At 47.5% G+C, this 25,454-nt stretch overlaps 2 protein-coding genes across 8 annotated transcripts in view; both read right to left on the reverse strand.

The window, feature by feature from the left end:
• The window catches only part of PLEKHM2 (pleckstrin homology and RUN domain containing M2), a 38,943-nt gene extending 33,933 nt beyond the window's left edge, over window positions 1-5,010 (reverse strand). The window contains exon 1 of the mRNA XM_074848225.1: window positions 4,953-5,010. Within this exon, the coding sequence (XP_074704326.1) occupies window positions 4,953-4,979 (27 nt within the window). The 5' untranslated portion in view covers window positions 4,980-5,010. The remainder of the gene's footprint in view (window positions 1-4,952) is intronic.
• Window positions 985-24,788, reverse strand: LOC141933504 (protein DDI1 homolog 2). Of its 7 annotated transcripts, XM_074848220.1 has the most exons (11): window positions 23,428-24,569; window positions 21,516-23,329; window positions 20,263-20,721; window positions 19,895-20,024; window positions 18,617-18,847; window positions 16,170-16,296; window positions 13,961-14,088; window positions 13,249-13,377; window positions 12,376-12,479; window positions 11,781-11,970; window positions 985-7,352 (listed from the first exon to the last, which is right to left on the reverse strand). In XM_074848220.1, the coding sequence occupies exons 5-11, from the start codon at window positions 18,699-18,701 to the stop codon at window positions 5,455-5,457; spliced, it is 2,661 nt and encodes an 886-aa protein (XP_074704321.1). In that variant the 5' UTR covers window positions 18,702-18,847; window positions 19,895-20,024; window positions 20,263-20,721; window positions 21,516-23,329; window positions 23,428-24,569; the 3' UTR covers window positions 985-5,454. The 7 variants fall into 7 exon arrangements, with proteins under 7 accessions (XP_074704321.1, XP_074704319.1, XP_074704322.1 ...); XM_074848218.1 differs by lacking the exons at window positions 20,263-20,721; window positions 21,516-23,329; window positions 23,428-24,569 and adding an exon at window positions 24,598-24,788 and having other exon boundaries at window positions 985-5,199; window positions 5,444-7,352; XM_074848221.1 differs by lacking the exons at window positions 21,516-23,329; window positions 23,428-24,569 and adding an exon at window positions 24,598-24,776.
• Between the last annotated feature and the right edge of the window lie 666 nt (window positions 24,789-25,454).

Here is a 25,454-nt window from a genome sequence, read left to right on the forward strand (position 1 = left end):
GAATGGGGCTGGAGCACCCTGAACATTAAAACCTTCCCCCTTCCCACCCCAAGACCAGAATTCAAAACATAGTTCGGCCCTTCTAATTAATAATATTAACGACAGAACTTAGCTGTACTAGTGACACCAGCATCACATGTGGAGCTCTGAACACGTGAGGAGGAATCCACTGCCCAAGAACTGCTTTGTCACAGCAACTGATTCATAACCCTTCATGTTTTTGAGTGCCTGCTCACCTGGTACTAACGCTGACTGTTTTCTGAGTATCTGAGATTTAAAATGGTCAACAACACACTGGTTGTCTCAAGAAAAAGTGCATCTGTTTTTCAAGATACAAAAAAAAAGGAATTACTGCTCCATGAGACAAATGCTGCTGCTTAGGGTTAGTGGACTGCGCCCCAACTTTCAGAGGAGAAAGATCCTCTGCTCCCCCATTCCAAAACCTGTTCTATTCCATGACACTAAGAGTTTAAAAATAAATAAAAGACTAAAAAAAAGATAAATAAATAAAAAATAAGACTTTAAAAATAATTTCCAACTAACGCCGTCATGAGCTTTCCAGGGATATAAATGCCAATTTTTTGATGTCCCAAGAGATTAGCTTTCAGCTCCAGAAAAACAAAACCAACTGTCTCCTAATCTGGCTGGCAACGAGGTATTTATGTAGGAGACATGAGGAGTGCCTCACGCATTTTTCCAGCAGACAGTGCTGCAGCCAAGTGTTACGTTTTGTGTCGTACTCTGATGCTCTTCCACTTTCAGTAGTTCAAAACAGATTCAATAGCCCATCCCCAATACATTAATTTCTCAGGCCTGTTCTCAGGCCCTGCCAACTGGAAGCATTTTAGCAACAGATTTCTACTCGTTATGTTCAAAATGGCAACGTTTATGTTATGGAAATTCTATTGGCTTTGGAAAAGCCAGAGAAGGATTGGAGTGCAGAAATGCTGACCTCAGAAATACAGACAGACCAATCAAGCAACATTATGATAAAGTGTTTATTCATTTTTTTTAAATATCAAATTTTTTTTTTTTACACATCAATTTTGTTGATAAACAGTCCCCCGATATTAAAAAAAAAAAAAAAATCAAAAAAAAGAATCAAGTGTGTATTACTTTGGGCAGAACCACATCCCATTCTCTGATGACACAACCACTCCTCCCTTCAGCCACCTGCGAGGACAACCGCAGTATGTTCAGCCCAGAAGAGTAAATGACAGAAATGCAACCAGCTTTTAGGATTCCTGAGTATTGATTCCCTCAAGTTCCTTAAGTGAGTTTGTAAAACTCTTAAGCTAAAAAGCATCAGTCAAAGAGTAACCCAAATCGCTACGCATTTGGATCACGGACTAAGCCTCGTCTACACAGTGCAGGAAGAAATCTCTTGAACGCTTCAGAAGGGAATGATGTACACGAAACCGACCCCGTTTCCCAAGCTGACTTCCGAGAGAGGCAGGCAAAAATACCTCTTCATTTCTCCTCTTTGAATTCATGTTAGAGTTCTGGGGAGCCATTTGGCAAGAAGTCCAAGTCTGGTGAAGAAACCTCTAGGATCTGCTCCTCCTTTCATTTGTAAATGGCATAGTGTTTTAAAGAAAACTTATCTGGAAGTTAAGCATTCAGCAAGTACACTTAAATATTGCTACTTTTGAGGAAAGGAAACAGCAAGAAGGAGAGACAAACACAGAAAGAAGGGAACATATCTAGGAGGTACAAGGTTAACAGTCCTGGAGACCAAGTGTCTACGTAGAAAGTTGAACATACGTAGCAACAAGGCAGAGATTGTCACGATTAACACAGCGTAGCTCAGCTCTGTTCAGCAGCAGGTAAACATGCCAGGGACCGTCACCAGGAAATATTTCCTCCTCTTGTCACAATTATCTGTGCCCAGAAACTTTCAGATGTCAGTATTTCACTAAACATCACCTCTAAACTCACCTAAAGCCTCGTGTACAGAAACACGTGTTCAGCGAGAGGCCGAGTAAATTCTGTCAGTATCTTTAAGAACACATCTCAGAAACCAACAGCAAGGTACGTGACCACAGTGGCTTCAGGAAACACCCAGAAACAAGCTCTACAGACCCACAAGGGTCCCCACAGTGCTGGCATCTTTATAAAGCAGCTTCCTAGTGTTGCTTTATTCTCGATAGATGGGCTTTTCATACTGAAATCATTTTGCTAAGCTGATGTGACATTAGTACATTGGAGCTGTGATGAATGAGGAGGGGGAAGAGAAGAGAGCGAAGAGCCTTATTTCAGGCCAGGGTACATGGCTTCTTGGAAACCCAAACAGCTTCTGGCATTAACTTTATCCCCTACTCTAGCCAACAAGCTGTAGCAGTCTGCCATCCCTGCTGAAAGAGAAGTATTCCCACTTTGGGGGCCAGGTAAGCAGAGAGATCAGTTAAAGGATCGCTAAAGGCTGAGCAAAGGATGTGTGCAGACAGCAGAGAGGACACACGTGCACGTTAAAACAGCGGACAACTTTTAGACGGCGTTCGCTAAATACGTGTTCTACTACACTTTATTTTAACCTTAAATACTCACCACTGCCCCAATTTTCTCCAGCATAAATCCTGCCCCTAAAAAAATTATTCTCTAATTTAGCAGCACATAGCCATTCACTCAAAGCAAGGCTCTGAAATTAAAGAGATTTAAATCACCAGGCTTGGACCAACTTGATAAAATCGTTTTACAAGTATTTGTCAGTTGGGGGTCAGGCTTTGTTTCTAGCAGTTCAGAGAAAGTTACCCAGGAAATTCTAGCACTATTGATAAATGCTTTAGTACAGCTTTGGCAGAAGGGCAGATTTCAAAAATTATATTTGACAAAGAATAAAACTGAGCATTGAAGCAAATTGGCTGATGCTCTAAAGCTTTTATAGCATAAATTCTGTATATGCAGTCTAAGTAAATGTGGCCATAAAACTAGAGCCTTTAACCAGTTTGGTGCAAAGCAGCAGCACTTTGTCTAGCTATTAGCAATTGCTTCTAAAAACATAAAATGTAAATACGAGAAGGGTATAACATTGAATGGCTAACACCTGATGCTTCAACAAGCTGGCAGTAGATGAACCCGCAGGCTAAGGGTGCAAATCCAGCTCTCGTGCATCCAAGAGGGCCAATCCGCAGCCGGTACCTGCGCACCAGACGGGTACTTGCTCCCGGCCAACCTCGCTGAGACCCGTGGTGGGAATCGGGAGCAGATTCGGCCGTTTAGGCTGTGGATGCTCTGGAGCTGAGAGCTGGGGGGGCCTCGCTCTTGTTGCTGCTTTTGATAGTGAACCAGATGCAGATGGGAATGGGTCTAATATATCCTATTTCCTAAGGCTTCTAGAGAGAGATCTGATGACACTGTACTCCTGTACCAGCCCAAGCGTTACCCTTTACAGAGGGGGCTTTCGCTGATTTGAGGTGCTCATTGCAAGGAGAATATTAAAAAAAAACCCACTTCAGCGGGGGTGGCTCTTACCACCTGCCGAGTAAAGATCATAAAGCTGTAGTCTTGCCTCAGTAACTCATTTTGAACAGAGCCTCGGGTGAATTACTCAATGCTGCTCTGGCAAGGGGTTCCCAAACAGCCAAGCACTGCTTCCTACATACGCACGGAGCAACGCCTGCTGCCGGCATCACAACTAGTGGGACACGAGCTAAACGTGTCTGGGAGCCCCAGGCCTAGCTGGTACGTGCAAAAAGCTCCATTCGACAGACAGAGGAATGTCTTAAAGCTCTTTGTTATTCTAAAGGATCTCCTGGCTGCCCAACTGTCTAAGAAAAATCTGACAACCACTGCTCACTGACATCCGAAACTCCTGCAAGTTCACAGATGAAACCAAATTTGTGTTGTTTTTAAATGCCACCCTGCGTGAAAAACGCCTAGCATACACGTAGGCAAAACTGCTAATCAACAGGGAAAACAAAACACCAGGAACACAGGCCTGAGACAATGATAACAACAAATAAAAGCCACGAACAAAAACATGTTTCCAGCCGCTGCTGACCCATCACTTCAGGTTTAGCTCAAAGCAGAAAGTTCAAGATGAACACCTGACGCAAAGCCACTTCTGAGATTTGCAAGTGGGACTAAGTAAAAGTTCCTACTTAAAATTTGGTATCATGTTTCAGCCACACTTTCCCTTCCCCAGCCCCAACAGTGTTTTGGGACTTTGCACAGCATCGCAAAGTAGTTCATCCCCAAAAAAAGCATCTGGAAAGGGCTTCCTAGAGCACAGCCTGGGTGAGCCCTCATCGTGCAGGTGACTCACCAGGGACTTCCCAGAAGGCCACGATGGTTATAATGCAGAAGCCACGTCAGTGCATTTGTTTCATAAACCCTATTGGGGAGCCCTCGCTCTTTAAGAGGTATTCAATTAGTACCCCACCAGCCGCTACAGGCTTTCTGCAGTTTGCATTTCCACAGCTGAGAGGCTGATCATCCCCAAACATCCAGATAAACGAGTGCAAAGCAGATTTCTTCATTCTTCTGATCACGCCCCCGCTCGGTGCATAGAGAATGCATCCACTGAAACAGTTCACTCCTCCCCAGGCAGAGGGGGATTAAGAGCCGTAACATACGGTTGGTTTGTTAAATAATTTCATCCTTAAGGTTTTGCCTTAAAGCGGTTGAGCTTGTTCTTTTGTATGGGGGAACGTGATGTGGGCAAGGCTAGAAAAAAAAATGTAAAATACTCCTTTCCCCTCCCCGCTCCCCCCACCTACAATTAATACCAGCACATCTGCAAATAAGTTAAAACGTCTGTTAAGTTTTGGTAGCACCAAATTCTATCTCTTCCCTTCTTCTATCCCCGACGTTGTAAACTGGAACACACTGGCCCAAGAGCATAAAAGGGTTTGGCAAAAACAGGCATCACACGCTTCCAAAAACCACCCCCCGCCCCCCTCCGCCCCTCACTCCTCTTGCAAAGTGTTACACGTCTGTAGGCATCTACATACCTTTAGTAGCTGCCGTAACAGTTTCATCAGCGTCACAGATGGACATTGGGTTACAAAGCGCAGAAGAGCTGAAATAAATCCCCAAAGTCCGTTTGGACAAGCGCTGTCTCGCGTCTGCGCCACACTGAACTCAGCGTGCACCTCCTGTCCCGTGCACACGGGTAATTCACTTCACAATCTGCTTTGCGCTGGACAGGGCGGTGATCTTAATGGCTTCTGCTTTTTATTCGTAACATTGGAGCTTATTCTAAAATTGTACAGTTAAATAAAAACATTAATTTTCATCCAGTAGGCGTAATTAAAAGCTATCCTGTCCACACAACGCTAGGACGTTTTCTTTCTCTTAAAAGGCCAAATCTAACGGGTGAAACAGAAGAGACAAGTAACTTTGGCTGCAAATAACTAAGAAATCTGGCTCAACCTTCTGCTTGTACATTACGGTGTATAATTTAGATACGTCCTTTAAAAGAAAAGACACCCCAGTCAGCTACCTCTTCCACAGTTACGTAGGAACGACGATACTCTTGGCTAGCAAAATGAGAAGAGCAAGATCTGCGTTTCCATCCGCTTGTTCCAAAGCCTCAAGAGCTTCCCGTGTGGTAAAACCGGCGCCGAGGATGCGATCCACGTCAGCCGCAGGGAAAGCAGGTGGTGGAGGAGAAGCACCTGAGGTAAGTCCCGTGTAGCCAGCTGGTGGGCTCAGCCGTGGCTCCTCAGACCCACCCAAAGGCCACGGAGCTTCAGGAGCAGAACCGCTGCTTCTCCCAGGTGCTCCTGTGAACAGGCTCCGCGTACCGTGAGGTGCACCTTCATCCAAAGCAGGTACGGAGGAAACGGATGCGTTTTGCTCCGAAGTCGGACCAGTTGGACTCTGAGAACCTTCTGCCAAAACCTCCACCTGCTCAGAGCCCTGTTGCTGGTCAGATGACGCTGGAGGATTCACCACAACCAAATCACTCTTACCTGAAAACTTGTGAATCTCTAAAGCACCTTCTCCAAGAGCAGACTGCACATGACTGATAGACCCAGTGCTGACGTTTTCTGTGACAGAATCACAAGGCTGTTTCCCCTCTGCTCTTCCACCTTCAGACTTCACATCATAGAAGGAACAACTCTGTTCCTGGCTGGCTGGATCTGAGCCTTTCTGCTCGTCTTCAGAAAGCCCCTTCTGCTGTGCTGCTGGCTCTCTGTGAACCACTTCCAGCTGAGAGACTTCTTCAGAGGCAAGGACTTTACATTCTCCTTTCCGACTGATTATCAAGAGTTTGTGAAGCTCTTTCAAGGCTGATGCTAGAGAGAAACATGGCTCTTCTGAAGGTCTTCCTGGATCCACGTCCAGCTGATGGATGCTGGAGGGGGAAGAGCTGCCTTCAGCTGCTAAATTAGACAACTCGTTACACTTTGCAGGAGTTTCACTAGTGCCTTCAGACTGCGGGACACCACCGGTGGAAAGCGGCTCACTCAAGGAGGACGCGGACTTCAGCGACTCCACCTCCATGGAAAAGGTACCCGAGTTCAGGTCAGATACACTTCTGATCTCAGCCTGCCGCTTCTGCTCGCTTGCTGAGCTGTGCACTTCAGCTGCAGACTGCTCAACTACATCTATTTCCATGAAGGCTTCCGTATGCACACAGCTGCAGGAGGCTGACATCTGGAAACACCCTTTCACGCAGGCAAGACCCACCTTCTCCTGCCCATCTCCTCTCATTTCTGTAGGAGGATTTTCTGGCTGACTGGCTTCTTCCACAATAGATTTCTCAACCCCACCAACACAGCAAGGAGGTTCTGGGTCAGTTGTCTCAGTTTGCTTCTCCAGATGTTCTTTTTCTGGTTCTTTACGTGTCTGATGGTCTGTGGGAAGCTCATGCTTTTGCTCCTGTTCTGAAGACAGACATACATCTTTATTTTGCCTGTGCTTAGCAGCAGCGTCAGCCAAGCTACCTTCTTTTGTCACTTCCAAAGGATGCTCCTGACCATGGTCTTGTTCTTTAGCATTACATTCCTTTAAACTGTCAGCAATAAATGTTTCTTTGAGTGTCTTCTGTGAAAGGCAAGCTGGATTGCGACAGGTTACCTTGCCTGTCTGGGGAGAAGGGTCGTTATTTGCCAAGGAAGCGTTATTGGAAAGATGCTGTAATAAGAGAGGATGTTCTTTTTCTGGGGTTATCTGGCATTCAGTTGAAGACTCGAAAGACTTGACGGCTCTAGGATCAATGGGCTCTGCAAGGCTAGATTTGGATGAGCAAATTGAAGCAGGGGCAGAGACAGAACGATCAAGTAATTGATTTGTGGGATTACAGATCTGGGAATTGAGTCCTGAAGACTGGACTGGATTTTGAAACCCATCAGAAGCTGGTAATGAGGGCATTTCCAGTGAGGTAGTTTCTTTGTCACTATTCTCTAACAGAAGACAGAAAGAAAGAAGTAGTTAGGACCCCGGAGAATGACTGTTTTCACTGTCGTAGCAAAAATTTATAAACCAATGCCTATAAATACCTGGTCTGTGGCCCACTCCAGCTGCAGTAAACACACACTACATGCATCAAGGCTTCTGACGTTCTGTTTGGATTAGGAAACAAACACACCAAACTTGTGTTAGCATTCAGAGCACACCACATGCATGGTTATAGTCCTGCAACCTTGCAGCTCCCCTCCTGACTGTCCATCAAGACAGCGTGCAGGCAGCAGGAGCTCCTCACGTTCACTGCCTTCCAGAAGGAGTTCTGCCTGGGAAATTCGTTACATCAAGTCAAAAGTGACTGCTGGAGAACAATTTAAAGGCTGTTCTGCACTATCTACGCTGCACAGCGGTCTGTGGGTGATACTACACACTTGATAAAATACAGGCAGCACAAAACATGTATCTGGCACCGTACTAGTTTGTTCTCCGTAAGGCTGAAGATATCCAGGAGGCACCTTTCAGGGAAATGAGAACTGAGAAGGCAACACAATTCTTGGACTGTTCTCCCAGCAGTGCCATCACAGGCAAGAGAAGGTGAGCAAACACCAGCTTACTGCAAAAGGGAAGTGTAAAGATCCTAGGGTGAAAGGCAGCAGGCCCCAAAAGGCTGGGAAGAGCAAAGCCAAGGAAGAGACAGCCAGAAGTCTCATTGCTTCCTTCTCCACATGGAAAACGGACAAATTGCAGATCTCTATCAGCAGCACCAAACACTGGCTCTAGTCATCAGGAGAGATTGAATAAGTGAACTTATCTTGCTAATGTATCAGCTCTCACGCTCTCGTTAAATCACGAACACGACCTTTGCTGTCAGAGTGCCTGTTCTCCCATTAAAGCCCTACCCTGCCCAGCGTCAGATATACAGATATTGTGCTGCCTGATTTGTTGCATTAGTTCTCTTTCCTCTCCCAAAGGCCTCCAAACTCAGCGGTATTAAACATATACCACTGTTTTACCTTAAGTCCTTCTCTTTTTACAGATGCCCAGGGGTACTGGGGGACAGCTAACCATGCTCACATGTTCAGCCAGGATCTCCTTTAACTTCCACAACACTGACAAAATCTGCCTTTTCCACTTCAGCTACTTGTTCCTTTTATTCTCCATTAAATAAAACCGGTGCACCATGTGCTGCGATACCGCACCTCTGATCAATACACTTTGGTATAAAATACAGCAGCTGTTGCACAGAGCAAAGCCTTCTGTTGGCTGCACATCTGGTCTTAATGCAGCTACAACAACTTGGAGCTGTTGGGAGTATTAAAAAGCCGGAATTGTCCTGCAGATTTTCAGACTGCTCATCTTTCATAAGAGGCTTCAGGATACGGATGCAAACTGGAGGGATCCTTTTCTGTTTCTATGTGGTAGGATTACTCATGCTCTCTGCTCCCGAGCCAGTCCTTTAGAGAGGAAGCAGAACTGTCTTTTGACTCAGTGGATCGCTAATAAGGGTCTGATCTGTCAAACACATCCGGGATTTGCAGTCATTTAGACAGCAGAGGTAGCTGCTATTCTGCCAAGCACTCCTCAGCGTCATCCCTCCGAGACCCACCGTCACCCTCCTCCGGGGGTATCTGCAGCAGCTGCATCCCAGCCCCATCAAGGACATCGACCCAGCTAACACTGGGAACAAACTCCTCTCCACAAAGTGGAAAAATTCCTCTCTATATCAAAGCTGTATATGGAATAAGCTACCTGAATACGCTTCCTCCTAAAGCAGCTGCAGTTTTGCTGCCAGTTTTGTAAATCCTCTGTAATCACTGAGGTTCCCAGTGGTGGTGAGGAACACTGCAGACTGGCAGAAAAGAGCAAGCTCTCAGAACTAAATGAAGCAGATGTGAAGGATCTAGATGACAGTAAAACATACCAGGACTCCACTACCACCTCAGCTGCCTTGCCGTAGGTGTTGAAACACCAGCAAGTCAGCTAACAGAAATCATGAGGCTTGCTAAAGTGGGCTTCAGGGGATTAAATAAAGCTCAAGAATAATCCAGGTGCATTCAAAACGAGAACTGTAACAGCCTACAGATGTACGCAGCGATTTCTGCTGTACCATCTACCAGAAGGCAGCAAAAATTCAAGCTGTTATGAAAGAACACGGGTCTTCCAGGGAGCTGAGCTTCCTTGTCCTACATTACATTCTCTCCCTCTCCAGCTTCCTGTTTTTTCACTTGGTTTTCCTGGTACCATCCAGCAGCAGCTAATAGTTTTGGAAGAGAGGAAGAGGGTATACGTTAATATTCTGACAGGAGACAGCCAACAAACGCCTGTGGGCCAAAGGCCTGTAATATGTCTAAGACTTACAGTCAATCTAAGACCTACCTTAGTTTTGTGCACGGGTGTTCTACAAGCACTAAGTGAACATACAAAATGGATTCTCTATTCTCATAAATCTTTTACATTCCTCTAGGGCTCAGCATCAATGGAAAATGGTAGAGTGCTGATTAGTCTGAACAAAGCCACGTGGTCTTTAGAACTGTATTGGTACATAAGCAGCTTTAAGTCATTTTAGACACTTTTTATTTTAAAGCACTTGACTAAAATGCTTTTATTGTAAAGATTCATATATTTTGGGCTGAGAGGTTTGCTTTTATTTGACCCTTTCAGCAAAGAACTAAGTCCAACCAACGGTGGTGTCTACAACATCTCATCCGAAATGGAGAGATACTGTAGAAACCAACCCAGGCTGCATCAGACTCAAAGTTTTTACAGGAAAAGAACTAACATTTACAGTTGTACATTGTCTCTGACAGGTTATGTGAAGAGACATGAGCTCAAACTACCAAATCTGACCTTTAGTGATGTCAAAACCTGAGAGGGGCAAGGTCAAATCTATGTCTGCGTTTCTCTCTACCTGCTGCGACTTAAGTTAATAAGCATTCAAATTTGGCTTTAAAAGTCAAACGTATAAACCATTTCTTCCTGATTCACTAAAGCCAGGCCTTCCTCTCAAGGTGTTTACATCTCTGGAAAACTTATATTCTTAAAATGGAAGAAAATTGGTTAAAGGGACCAATGAGTGCAGTCCCATGCTCCCCTTAATGTAAACAGCTTCATTACTTGCAAGAAGGTCACTGCTTACCCTTTGGACTATCAAGCAGGAATTGGGAAGTGTTAAAGAAAAATTTCAGTGCATTACAACTGATTATACACACACACACATATATAGTTAAATCTGGTTATTGCACATCAATCTTAAATATGGGCGTGCTAGAGTCTTAAAAAATTAGCGACAAAAACGTTGAAGAAATCAACTTTATCAGCTTAAACGTGACCTGGCAAAGAGTTTTGCATGTGTGTGGGAAGCAGAATCTTATTGCATGCTTTCAGAGGAAAAAGCAGCAGTAAAACTCAAATGTCTCTGTAAAACACTTGCATATAAAATGTTATCTTTAGAAGTTTTGGAAAAGGCTTAAGGAATAGACTTTGTGAGGTATTCACAGCTTCACTGTAATAGCGGGGAAAGAAGGAATGAGCTTTCCTTTAATCAAAAGCATATGCTGAAGTTAAGGGAGGAGTTAAAGAGAAAATCTGAGTTTCAGACAGTTTGGCTCGTAGCTCAGCTTTCAGCTATTTTGGCATCACCACTTAACTAAATTTTGCAGCTACCAAAATCTTCCATAGCCCAGTCAGTCTGCATTTGTGCAGCTTATGGATTCCAGAGGCACAGGGAGCAAAACTGCGGGGAGGGTGAAAATTCTCTTTGCAGATCACATTTGAGGCTGATGATATACATTAGGATGTGAATTCAGCTGCTTCTTTTGAAATCTGGAGCAACAGTAATCTTCAGTAAGAGAAGCAATTCACCTTCCAAAGGCACAAGCACCATTCTAAGGGAAAAATGCTGAAATAGTACTATTTCTAAAAATTGCCATGAACTTTTGTCCAGAGATTTGTACTTACTGCTACAGCTTCTCTATTTTTATACGCTGCAGCTATTAAGAACAGGATTTGTGGGAGCCTCCACAAAGCTGTCCTACACAAGGCTGCTAAAATATCACACAACTGAACCACGTCCCTGCCTAGGCACTACAACTCGACCCAGGTGAACGGGTGCCAAACAACCATTTATCTCCACACCTTCGAAGGCCGAGAAACCAGAGCAGGCAGGAAGTTGCAAGGAGAGCACAAATTAAACAGCAAGCACCCCCGAATGCCTTCATGCAGACAGATTTTGCTGTACAGGAAGGAAGAGAGAAGTGCAGTTAGAGGCCACGAGCAAGAATAAAGCCCCTTTCTCTCCACCATTTACTCGCTGATGCTGCATTAGACTGTATCTCCTAGGAGCTGAGAAGGGAGACTGCTGACAGACATCCCGATACACAGCAAGAAAACTATGCAGATTAGTATTTCAATGGGGCTCCTCCTGGTACCTGCTTCCTCTACGGACTTCTGTATTGCTTCTGCTAGTTCCTGGTCTGCAATCTCCTCTGGCCGCACGTCTTCCCGCCCGGCCCCGTACGCCAGCCGGGCACACTCTGGGAGTTCTCCTTCTGGGAGGAAAGTGGTCTGCGAGCCAGTCGTGCCAATCACTAGTACATTCTTCTTGAGATCAATTGAACACTGCGAAAGAGCATCGAGACATCAGGGGCCTGCGTACGAGCCAGTCAATTCCCAGAGAAGGAGGAAAAACAAAGTTAAACAACGCACTTCCAACGGGAACAGCTCACAGCAGCTAAGCAAAGTGGGCCAAGAGCACCAGCCGTAAGCAAAGGGCTCTGTATGACTTGATTTGTAATAACTCATGCAGTGGAAAGCTCTGCGCATCGCTGACGAGAGCAAAAAACTTCAGGGAGCAGCCAGACACCCTATAGCTATCCATGGTGTATGCACTTTCCTAACTGGCTGGAAGATCCACTACCAACTCCCCTCAGAAAAATCCTAATAAATTCACCGGCAAGGCACCTATGTTGCACTTAGCACTTAACTTGGAAGAGCCAGTAACTGTTTCAAAAGAGGTGTTGATACCTGATGCCTCTTCAGCATATCCAGTCCTAGAAGCATGTCCATGGGCTGCTCTTCAAGGATTGAGAAGGAGCATGCCAGGAAATCCCCTTCAATCTGGACCTGAGCTGAAACGCAGAGGAGAGAAGTCACCACCTTGCGACACCGCAGCGCAACAAATCTACTTTCTGCTCTTCCATCTCCTGGGAAAGGTCTGCCCAAACCTGCTGGGGAAATCTGAAACCAGAGCTCTGATGTACTGATTTGGTCACAGAAAATCGAGCCCTATGCCAGCCCCGGGGACTACCAGGCCTGCCTCGGTCTCAAGAAGTTAATTATTTTAAGAGCTGACCTGCTCTAGAGTCTTAAGTACTGCTTATCTGACCCTCCAAGCTAGAGGAGCTGTGTACAGCTCACCAGAGCACAAGTCCAAGAAGCAACAGCAGTGAAGAAAATTGATTTTACAGAAAATAAGCACAATCTTCTCTCATCCAGAAAGCCCGCACAAGCGCACACACAGTCTTCTCTTCCCAAACACTCCACTGTACTGGAACCCTTCCTGAGCAACTCGTACTGCCCAACAGTCCCACCCCAAACAGGAAAGATCCTGCTATTTCCCATTAACCCCGTTTCTTGCACCCAGAGTGAACACTTCCATCTGCAGGAGCTGAGCACTCCCTCACCTAGAAGTGTTAAGGTAATTCCATTTAAAAAAGCATTAAATGAGACAGAAGCCAGGCTGCTGTGTCTGAGACATATAGCAGATGCACTTTTATTTTACTCTATGGGAGTTTCTAACAATTAGAGCATTAAACCAGATACTCCTCGGTGCCAAGACTGGGGAAAATGCTGTCAAACTGCTGCTAAAGCTGCCCCAAGAAGAATGCCAGCACTTACCTAAGTGCACTCTGCCAATTATTTTCTGCGTCCCTACACCTTTAGCAATGCCGGCCCACCGCCGATCTACCAGCCTCATTATGTTGCACCTTTCAGCACAAGCTTGGCTCATGATGGTCATCTGGGCACCTACCAGCAACAGAATTCATGTTAAATCCTGACGGTTCATCACAAATTAAAACTCTCTCCTGGAAGGGCTTAAGATCTTGTACTCAGCAGCTGGGAAACCAACCAGCCTGCATCAGGCTACTGCGTTAGGGCATAAAGGCTTCCTGTGAATCCCAGGGCGCTGAATTCACTGCGTACACTCAGCTCAGCACTGACAGTAAAATACCTATTACTGTAGAGCTGGAATAACCCCAAGTACTTTCCCTTTAAGGCTGTGGATGGGAAGCACAGCATTAAAGACATGTGAAATCCCCCCATCTGTAAACGGAGATAAGACACACACGTGGCACCAGCGCAGCCCCAGAAATTCTCACAGGAGCCTTGATCTGGGGTGTCCAAGCACTCACGCATGCTGCTTCTCACAGCAGTTTGCTCTGTTTGCCTTAATGCTCAGGATGTTTTCAGGTTTTAAGTAGGTGCTTCAAAATCTTGTAACGCAGTGCTTTATTATGGAGTTTTTGGGCAAAAGTTCTGAGCGTTTACAGTCTCCCTCAGCGAGGGAAAGGAGAGTGCAGAGAAAGAGATGAAAATGGGGGCAATTCACCTGAGTCAACAAAGGCTTTCACTGGATGTCCATTGACTTTGCAGTTAATATACAGCATCACCACCTGCCCAAAACTCTCGGGGGCCTCTTCCATTGCTATCGTCATATTTTCTTCAATGTTTTGTTGCCTGAATTTAATGGAGAAGAGAGAGAAAAATCAGACCTTCCATCAGCCAAACCTTATGAGCATCCCTCCGACTTACAGACCTGGTAATCTCACCCACTGCAGCTCACCTTACAAACAGCATGTTTAAACCACAACAAAGACTGCTTCGTTAGCTAAACACAGGCTGCTTAGCAGAGGGATTGGACGTAATGATCTTGGCTTAATCCAGAGACACCAAGTCACTCCCCAGCAGCAGGAAGACTGCTCCTTCCAACACCTTGCCTAACTCACACCACACACGGGCAACAGAAACCCGTCACCACAGAGTTAACCTGGAGAACTTGTGAGCGAAAAAACCTGTGTATTTATTAGTCACCCTAAAATAAAGTGCTGAGGGCACACGATGAAGATGTTGCCAGTAGCTACAATGCTGGAATCCCACACAGCAGCTGAACATTAAAATCCTCCAACGTTTCCCTGGTATCTTTCCTTTTCCAGGCATAGGAAGGGAGGGAGGTGAGCAAAACGGCAGCGAGAACACCACCATGAGCACAGCCTTTGGTGCAAATTCAAGCCTACAGAAGAAACGCTCTTCAAGAAGCCCATCACAGCCCCTACAGTCATCTTGGAAGTGATGGGTATCCGTAGCGACTGCATCTGAAATAGCTTTACCTACCAAAAAAGGGAAAAGGCCTTCCAATTTTGATGCCATTTCATTTTTCCTCCTCAGTAGGGGAAGCGGAGAACCCCAAGCTCCTCTCTTACCCATCTTCTGTCCTGTGGTAGCCTTCCCACAACAAGATGGGTGGACGTGGTTTCTTGGTGGGGGAAGGAAACAGCTAATGGCATCTGGGACCTCACTTGGGAGCCAAAGCACCCTACTGCTGCTCATCCCAATACATATACTCATGGAAAAAAGAGCCACACATTCTCCTGTCTTCTATCATTTAAGCTTAAATTGGACATACAGTGGTTAACCTTCAGTTTGTTCTCTTGTCAAATCCATTATTCTGTTTCCTCTGTGCTTGACACTCTCTCCACCTAAAATATACTTGAAGGACAGAGAGACGCGTCTCAAAAAATACGATGCTCCGGGCAGAGCGCATCTATGTAAGCAAGGAGTTCAGAGAAACTAAGTGGGGGGTGAAATCTGGGGACTGCGAGATGCCCAAACTGCTCCCCAGCAGCTGCCCAGCTTTGGGCACATCAGTTTTGTCTGCCAGCTCACCTATGGAGGAAGGAAAGCATTCCTGTGCCTCCAAGCCACGCTTTGCTCTCTACATATGTATATTTTTCTGCATTGCTACGCTAAGCATTTATCTGGCACCAACACTTTGTCAGTCATAATGCAAAAATGACTCTTATCACAAATGAATTTCGGTTATGACCAACTACGAGCCTGTATCAGAAAGACATTTCTTTATCAGGGAAAAAAAAAACCACCAGTCATGTTCTGACTCAAGGTTTTATCACTCAATTTAAGAAATCAAGCCTCAGCCCAAGGCAATTACATTTGGAAGACAGCAAGAGGGAGCGAGCGCTGATGGGCAGAACATATTTCTACAGAACATCATTTCTGACAGCAGTGATGTTCAGAGTCTGGAATTAGCCAGAGAGACAGAATAATTAGCAGTACGCGAAACTGAATCTTGAAGGCAGCTGGGGGAAAGGACGTCACGTTGCTGTCCAGAGAGCTCAGCTCAGAGACTAACACAGGCCCAGTCCTCTGGTTCAAAACACGCCCGAGGCACCCAAGCGCCACCTCTCAAGAGGATCTCACTAAGTGCTTTCCACAAGTGCTCCTGTTTCAGAGGGGTCCAGCTTAGCACTGGGACATCACAAGCATGGACAGCAGTGCTGCCACCTCATCACCTGTGCTCAGCCAGATACATCTGAAGGATGGGTTGTGCCTACACGTCCCTGAATCCCAACCTTCCCACGGCAGAGGTCGCTCGGAGCATCACCCTGCAAGCAAATGTGCGTCTTAAGGCAGGATCTAAACATCCTGCATCCTCCAAGGAAAAAGCACCATGGACGGAAGCACCCTCTGCAGAAAAGCACCCTGAAGACCTCCAAAGCCTGCAAGCAGCTTTGGTTTGCTACCTTATGTCCTCTTCTATCTTGGCCTGTGCCTCCAGATCAAAAGGGTCAGCTGAATAGAGTCGGATCCTCTCCTGCTCCCGCCGGGCTCGGTCCTGCTGTTGCTCCAGCAACACCCTGGTGAATTTTTCTGCAGTAACAAGGAGATACAGAAATGCTTTTTACTGGAAATTACTCTTACAAATCAAGTTCTGGCACAGCAAATGCTTCTTTTTATGCCAGCATGCACTCAGGGGTAGACTCAGCAGCACAAGCACAAAAGGCTTCGTCTGAAGGCAGCACGGATGGACCTCAAAGGATCGGTGGTAAACTTGGGAACCCACTGAGATGAAAAGCAACTGTACAGAGCTCCTTCTCCTTCTGTCTGCTACCCAAACTCAGCACAATCAAACTCAATTTCCTTGCACATACATTTTTATACGGAAGAAAAATGGAAAAAACATGAAGACAACAGTATTTAAAACAAAGAGCTGCCTTTAAAACAGGAATTAATTCTTCTATTGCAGCAAGAATTGCCTACACAATACGCCAAAAAAACCATCTGCAAAAGCAGCAGATGAGACCCGAAGCAGAAATCCAGACTACAGAACTTTACACCATTCAAACGAGAAGCTTGAGTGCATGTGTATTTTGAAAAAGCTTCAGAGATAGAAGTGAGATCTCATAGCTCTCAGTAAGATGGCCCAGCTACAAGAACAGCTTGCAAAATCTATCACGTTTTACACTCAGCAATCCCCAGTAAAATAACAGCCTGTAGATCCAGCAAAGAGCAAACACAAAATTGTAAGACATAAAAAGGCTAACAACAAAACTTACTTTAAACCCAAGGAACACAGGCAGAGACATCATAATCCCTGAAGCTGAGTGCCTACCACTGAAATCAAGAGGTCCTAGGCAGGACACCTGCCTCACGCATTTTAAGAACACAGTTTTTAGATCCCCACTTTTTGGATGGCCCCTGGCTATTTTTTACTACTTGGATGTGATCACATACATTCCCAAAAGGACTTGGCAATAAATTAAATTCTGTAAACACAGAAGGTCGTGGGTTTTCTTCCAGAAATGCAGTTCCCATGAAGAAGCTCTCTGGCTTAAAGGCTGTTACATGTTCAGGACAGCACTGGGTATGTCTTCTTGTTTGTTTTAAGTTAGGCTTCTACACAGCAGGTGCCTTCTAAAGTGCTTGCAGTGCATCCAGCACAGTCACACGGCACGTATCCATGGGTATATTTGGGCATCAGAGCCAGAGCTGAACTGGATCTGTGCCCAAATACTGATAGTAGCAGTACAGAACGATGAGAGCATAACCGGATCAAACCACTTCCTCTGGCAGCCCACTGCGGTGATTTGGGACTAAAAATGCACATCGGAGTCAAAGTTTAAAGTGCACAAGACAGATCAGCAGAGGAGCCGGTTCTGGGTGTCTTGGGCTTAACCTCTTGTTTCTTCTGCCAACAGCAGCACATCCTCTCAAGGTGATGGGAAAAACTCCCGCGCTACGGACACAGCGCTTGCAAGAAGCGTGAAGAAGCTCGAGAGCGCAAAGGACACGGTTTTAACTCTGGATATGAACTAAAATCAGAATTAGAAAATGAAATAGGCTGACAATATCCATACAAGTTCCTTTCTAGCTTCCTTTGACAGAGACACATCCCTAGGATGGAACCTTCAAAGTGGAAAAAAAGTCTCCTGATAGAAGCTCCTCCTCTTCATTCCTTTCCCCAAACTCAACCGGATTTACTTCCTAACTAAACATCTTGCAGAGGTTCAGAAGCACATCTGCTGATGCCCCGAACACCACCCTGTTTCATACTGAAAGGACACTAGAGTTCAAAGCTTTCATCACATGAAGCATGAGGGACCAACATCAGCCACTCACCTGCAGAGGAAGTGAAAGATATGGTCCTAGGCTTCAGCTGTGCCCAAAATACGTGAACGCTTTCAAGATTAACAAAAACTTAAACATTTATAACCATTCCTACTGAAAAAGCTCCCTATTCACTTGTTCCTCTTCCTCTCCCTTCCCAGCAGCTAGCCATTACGGACAGAGCTGGGTTTACAGCTCTCTACTGAGGTCTCGGTGGGCTCTGGGACGCAGCAAACACAACACCATTATTAGAAAACGTGCATTCGGAGCGTCTTAGCGTAAAAATCAGGAGCTGAGCCACTTGTCTTCACAGAAGCTCAACTTATCTGCGCATCTGATATGTCAAAGTAGGGGATAGAGGATATTAAAGAAGCCAAGCAGGGAAAATATGCCCAACTCGCCAGAAATGGTCTTGTTAGGAGAGAACTCTGCCTTGCGTACTCCCGACTGGCACCTTTTATCAGCCCCATCAATGAGTTGGCAGCGAACATCCCAGCTAGTTAAAAACCTGTGGCTGCCTTTTAGTAGAACTGAGCTCAAACAGATTTAAAACCACCTCCCGGAAATTAAAAACCCAACTTACCAAGGTCTCCACTGAGCAACGCTTCCGCCAAGGGCGGATTGCGCTCCTTCAGCAGGGACAGCTCGTGGGGATTCGCAAGCAACATCTCCCGTAGCAGCGCCGGATTGTCCAAACCCTGAGGGAACGAAGGTGCATCGGGAGGCGACGGGCGAGGACGCTGGGCTGGCGGCTGATGCTGCTGAGAGGATGTCCCAGGAACCGCGATGCTGCTGAAGTCTATCCTCGGCAGACCTTGAGGGGAAAAAAAAGAGGTGTCGGCACTTTGCGTTTACAATTCTGCTTGAAAAACGCCGGAGAAAAAAACCACGGGAAGGATGAGCTGCTCTTAATGCTACGGTATCAGACCGGATTCTGTGAACAGCCACGCACGCAGGTTACTGGGTTAGGAATGCTAGCTCCTATTTATGTAACTGGTCTAGCCTTCTATCTGGCCCATTTTTTTATCCCCTGAAATGCACTCACTGAATTGCAGACTAGTTATTTCCAGCTTCGCAAATGTGAATACCACACAGAGGGATCACAAGGCTAAACCCGGAGTCTCTAAGGCACCTCTGAATCAATTGGATTAAAAAAAAAAAAAAAAAAAAGCAGGGGAAAAAAAACCAACCCAACTAACATTTCTGCAGACCTGCATTGCAGGTACCCATCCTCCAGCTGAGGCAGGAGGATGAAGACCTCAAGCAACGCTCCCACGCCCTTCTGAGCCAGCGGTACCTTCTTTTCCAGTGATATTTTATGATGGGGATTTGCTAGGAATCGCTGCAGAAGGCAGGACAGAGGAGCAGGGCTCCATCAGACGTTATCGGAGGAGTCTCACACATACGCACGGTTGTGTAACTGGGTTTGTTAAGACGTGGCTTCTCCAGGTATTTGTCACGGCACAGATTCAGAGCACGCATCGATAGCGGCCTTCTAACGTGCCTGAGCCGCACAGGCCACATTACACCGAGCGGGAAGCGAACCAGCGATCGCATGAAAATGCACATGCCTTTACAAAAACTGCTGTTCTGAACCCGTCCTCTTCCTCGCTTTCCTTGTATTTCCCCAAAAGAACAGTAAAATGGTATTTGCTTCCTTGGAATTAAAAAAAAAAACATTAAATAACAAGCCCTTTCGCTAATTTTAAAAGCCCCCTGCCCCATCCGTAGCCACCCTCCCTTCCTAAGTGTTTTGTCTAGCGAGGTACTGAAGGAGGCTGACACCACATGGAGTTGGTTTTTGATAAATCCTGAGATCATTGCACGCTCAGAGCAGAAGTTAGCACAAATCTTTTCTCACCTGGGAAACGGATGGAGGGCCGGGGCTCTACGGTCTCTTTCTGTCGCAAAATCACCACGTCCCCGTCTTTCAAGCCATAGGAGGCCAAAGATCTGTTGTTGTCAGTTAGAGGCCGCTCCGCATAGACTATCTGTTCATGGAGAGAGTGCAATGAAAAACACCACGCGTGACAAAGCTGACAACATCTTGCTTTTTTTTTTATTTTTCTAGGAAAGTGTTCCAGTAAATCCGCTTGGAGCCACCTCAAGCTTCAGAGGGAAGGTGTGCAATTCTCCCCACAGGAACAGGCAGGCCCTGCCAAGCTCCTCTACCTCAGGCACAGAAAGACCTCAACGAGTGGTTGGATAATGACATAGAGTTGGTCTTACCGAAACCCAGCAATGGTTTCTCGAAACCCAGCAGCTCAGAGAAGGGCTGGTCTCTCTTAATTAGAGGCCAAGATTATTAAAGGAAAGCAAGCCTCGCACCAGGGCTGTTTGCCACACATTTCCAAAATCCAGTCTCTACGATTACGCAAGTCACAGCTGTCTTCTACAGCGTCATCTCCCCCCGAGTCAGCACCGACTGACCACGGACCGGCTGCACACACGCAGCCAGTGTCGCTCAGGGTAGATCCATGGATGATCCAGTCCAATATTTATGATCTCTGCTTTCTCGCACAACACCGCTCCCAAGAATAACTAGTTTTACAGGGACCTCAATAATTAGCTCATTGATTTCCAGTTTACTTCAGTGATGTAACTCTATCCAGACTCGAAGGCTCAGCACCCAAAGACACCACTCCCGAAACTGCAGTCAGTCCATGGTGGGGAATTAACTTCTTTTGACTATAAAACACAAAGTCACATCATTTTCTGTTATGATAATCCGACTTAACAAGGGGTCCGCAGATTAAACATAAAAACATATTGAGATAAAAAATGAATAATCACCATGGGAACATTTCTATTAACATTAGATCTGTAATACCTACAGATGCCCTAAATTACAGGGAAGAAAAATAAGATAAAAACGTGGTTTACGGAAACAAAAGTTCCCAGAAATGGTATCTGCTAAATGTTAAGGTTTCTGCGCCTTCATCGGAGCACACGAGACTCGGCAGATCAGTCCAACAGCCTCCCACCCCTGGCAGGAGTCCAAAGCAAGAAGCGCTGGAGAAGAACCCCTCGGGTGTACGATCAGATTTCACGTTTACCACCTCGGTTTAGCAAGACCGCGTCTCTCTGGGTCTGGAAAAGGCCGGTTCAACAACAACAGGTTTGCCGCAGGTCAGGACTGGCAGAGCCGCGTGGGAGAAGCTTTCGCAGTCCTTGAGGGGATGGGCTACTGCTCTACCCGATGCTACTGCAAGTAGCAGATCCACAAAGAAGATCCAAAAAAACCCAGTTGCGCCCTGTCTTATCTGGAAGATGCTACAGACTTTCACTGCTTTACTCCAGCCGCTCAGAAATATGACAGAATCTCACTAACACATTCTAAGAGCGGAGGTCCATCGTCAGCTGTGGTGCCAAAGTAAGACAAGGCAGAAAAAGCAAAAATAAGATGAACCACGTAGGACAGCAATCAGAGCCGTCAGAATTAGAGAAACGCACGCGATTAGAAACAAGCACGAGCTTCCTACCTTCTCATTAACAACACAATTCGCACCCTCAGTGGTATTGCACCAGACTGGGTCCTTCCAAAGCAAACACGGGTCTATTTGCAAGCTGTATTAAGGCGCGCAGTCTCTGCTCTGAAGGTTTGCAAGACGTTACTGGCACAATCAAGGTTCGGTGGTGATGGGAAGAGCCCCAGCGCATCCTCTCGCGTTACCGGACGCGTCCCACCCGGCCTCGCTCGGCAGCGCTGCTGCCCGCAGAGAAAGCGAGCTTGTGATAAATCCGAGCTGCACGCGCAAATCTTAAATGGCAGTTTCCCTGCGCAGACACTCTGGGAGAGACAAGTTAATCAGTTTAAGTGAGGTTTTACCTCTGTCATCTTGCTGGGATTGGATTTATGAGCGTTCGGCCTTAACACCTCAGACAATGAATTAAGCACCCAGCACTCACTCTACATCCATTAGCAGCATGGCTTAATGTGCTTTTGACCCATCCCGCTCTGCTGTTAAAACAAACTGATTTAATTTTACTGTGTTTTGATTATCTGGTTTGTAGCATATTTTAGAAGATGAGCTTGTAGGCTGGCCAGGTACTGGGCACGGGCTCTTCTGGAGGTGACCTGGGCAGGGACGCAGGTGCCGATACCACACGACGGTTGGATTTTGCATGATGCCACAGGGTAGAACCTCCTTATGCAGCCAGGAACCCCCATCAAGAGTGCTAGACACCACCAGCAACCATAAATCAACCCAAACCCGTTAAATCTTCCTGTGCACGGCCACGCACAGCCAAGGACAGGAGATACGTGGCACATAAAGAAAGAGAAACGAAGGAAATAACGGTGCTGCCAGAAGAACGTGGTTCTGCCGAGCGCCTCCCCGTCCCCTCTCCAGAGAAGCCACCACCTCGACGTGTGGAGGAAACCGCGGTGAGCCAAATTATTTCTCCTCTTCTCGCCCAGCTCCTCTTATCACCGCAGCCCGCCAGCACCCGTCCCCCTTATCTCACGCCTTGTGACCGCAGGCTTCCCTCAGAAACCTCACAGCCCCCTCCTCGCCTCCACCCCAAACGGCAGCCCTTGGGATTAATTTCACAAAACAGCAGAAAATTAGTCTGGGATTAACCCTCCGCCGCACACAGCTGTGGTTTATTCCTCCCTGCACAACCCTATTAAATTCATCCTCTCTTTTGTGCCAACGTGACATCTTCAACGCAATGTACGCCTTGGTTATGGAGAAACAGCAGCAAACCACCAAGTTTGGTAAATGTAACACTGCTTGTTTGTGGAGGATGGTTTAAGCACGCAAAATCCTTCTACAAAACAAGCTGCTTCACTGATTACTTGTATTTTTATAACTTTCTCCTCACTGAAGGTCCCTGAAACACCTCACAAATGCTGGGCAGAAACAGTAGAGAAAGAAATAAATACATGGCTAGAAAACGTGAAAAGAAATGAAGCAAGATGATGCATAAATGGCAGATGGGTGAGCAGAAGGGAAGCAGAGGTGGCTACAAAAAGCACAGCGCTGATCCCTATTACCTGCGGCTGATAGAATCGCAGCACTCCGCAGCAGTTTAATTGCAAAGGAAGGGAACTCCCAGCAAAACACAAGCAGAAAAGTCCATGACCCCTCATTATCCTAAAATAGACCCAGAGCTGGCGGGTTACCGTGACGCAAGGGGGACGAAGCTGACGATGAGGTGTTTATGCTCCACATGCCTGGAGATACTGAAGCCACCGCACGCTCGCAGAGTCCCACGCGTAGAGGCTGTCCCCGTTACCGGCCGCAAATTTGGGCGCCTCGCTGGCGGCTGTGACACAGACACGGGGGGTTTGCTAGAGCGTAGCAGATGGGAACCTTTATATGAGGTGATTTCTCACTTTCTACCTCCCAAATATCAAGAGTTTTTCCCCTAGAGGAAAATCCACCTCACCTTCGTTTTCTACCCCTGCTTTGGAGGCCGCTTCCCTCTCAAAACAACTTCTCATCGCAAAATAAAAGGCTCGCTGAAGGCAGAGGTAAAGCAAAACGCCGTCAGTAAAGTGTTGAGAACCTGCTCGGTGAGGGAACGCGTCCACCTCGAGGGCTGCCGCTTCAGCAGTTTTCCCATCGCTGACTAACGTTTGCTTAACTGGAAAAATATTTTATTAATTTAGACTCGGAAAAGGCTCAGGAAGCAAAAGCGATCACCACAAAACTCCACAAACTTTGCCAAGCGCAGCCAGCGCCCTGAGAAAAGGAGCCGACATCGCCCTGTCCAGCAACGCGTCGTCCCACTGATAAATGAGTAGAAATTGCAAAAAAAAAAAAAAAATTAAAAGCGGGACTGAACCCAAAACAGTGAGTAAACCCCAGACGGACGGACAGACGGATGAGAACCACCCCCACGCCGCAGCCTTCCGTGTGTTTTGGCACGCCTGCGACAAGCGAGCCCCGAATTCGGGCTGGAGGGGGATTTTTATTGGGGGAAATCAGGTCCCCGCACCTGTATGAAAAAAAGGGGGAAAAAGCCTCAATCTGCTCTTTCCACCCCAGACGCGGGCAGGAATTTGATACGATAAATAAACCCTTTCCCGAACGTTTCAGCCTCGTTCCCTGGGGTTTAAGGTGGCCAGGGGCTGCCACCTTCCCCGCTCTCCCAATTTCCAGTCCTCTTGCTCCAAATCCTTCCTCATTAAAACCCCAAATTCCCCTGAAAACTCAGTTAAAAAAGACATTTTCTTCCTCCCTTTCAGCTCCGCCGCGGGAGGAGACCGAGCCTTTCCCGGAGGGACCCCGGGAAGACATCGAGTCATTATGGCCCCGGAGTCCTCTCTCCCGAAGGGAAGAGGAGGATTTTGAGGGGAAAAAGACGCGTTTCTTCCCCAAACCCAAAAAGTCGGCGCGGGGAGGGACCTCCCCCCCTCAAATAACCCCCGAACTCCGGGATCCAGCGGGGCGGAGGCCCCGGGGGCTGTGGAGCGGACACAGACCTCGCGGGGCTGGACACACATAGTCGTTCCCAGCCCAGGGGACCCCAACCCCGGGGGTGGGAGGGGAGGGGGGTAACGACGGGGCCCTCTCCCGGTCCTCAGGGGGAGCCCGTCGGCGGGCAGGGCCTGACCTGGCTCTCGGCCGCCGGGATACCGGACTCCAGCTCGCAGAGAGCCCGGAAGTTTTGTAGCTCGAAGTCGGCGTCCACCTGAAGGGAGAAGGTGAGCTCGCTGCGGTCGCGGCGCAGGCAGAACACGGTGAGCAGCATGGCCGACCCGCCGCCGCCGCCACCGGCCCCCGCCGCCGCCAAGTGCCGCCGCCGCCGTCAAGCGCCGCCGTCGCAAAGCACCCGCCCCGCCGGATCAGGGGCGGGCCGGCCGTCAATCAGGGACGTTCGACCAATCAGCGGGCGGGAGGGGGTGCTTCCCCCGCCCTGCGGCGGCATGTGGGCGGGGTCTGTGAGCCGGGGGGGATCCCTGCAACCCAAACGCGGCCCCCCAAGCCCCCAGCCCCTCATTCAGCCCCGGTATTCATCAGGGCCTCGGACCCCGGCACCACTGCTCAGTCTCCCGCCCCGAAACAGCCCGGGCACGCCCCAACACAGTCCTGGTGCACTCCCACACCCCCTCACTCCATCCCCCCCCTCCTTCAACTCCTCCACTCCACCCCAATTCTCTGGGGATCGCATCTTCCGGCTGATTCCCACCCCCCGACCCCTCAGTGTGCATTTTGGGGTGCTCCAAGGCGTTTAGGGGTGTCCCTGAACCCACCTGTTTGCTTTCTGGAGCACACAGCGTGGCTTTCAGGGTGCCTTTGGCGACACCCCAGCCCCCTCAGCGTGCTTTTCGGGGTGCCCCAAGCCCTTCCACGCACCCTAGACTCCCCCCTTTTTGCCTTTCAGCGTGCTCCGGGCTCAGCACCGTGTGACTGTTCCCTCACAGCCCACCCCACAGACACACCGCGCCGGCGAGGGTGACGCAGGGACGT

Source organism: Strix aluco, chromosome 22 (genome assembly GCF_031877795.1).
Source record: "Strix aluco isolate bStrAlu1 chromosome 22, bStrAlu1.hap1, whole genome shotgun sequence".
NCBI classification, from domain to species: domain Eukaryota; kingdom Metazoa; phylum Chordata; class Aves; order Strigiformes; family Strigidae; genus Strix; species Strix aluco.

Excerpts from the sequence above, each read along its gene's own strand:
- LOC141933504 (XM_074848218.1), bottom strand. The coding sequence starts at position 24,735 with ATGCTGCTCACCGTGTTCTGCCTGCGCCGCGACCGCAGCGAGCTCACC. Across the intron at positions 13,378-13,960 it reads GAAAGCCTTTGTTGACTCAG|GTGCCCAGATGACCATCATG; the intron begins GTGAATTGCCCC and ends TGTTGCTGGTAG. Across the intron at positions 11,971-12,375 it reads ATATGCTGAAGAGGCATCAG|TGTTCAATTGATCTCAAGAA; the intron begins GTATCAACACCT and ends GCTCTTTCGCAG.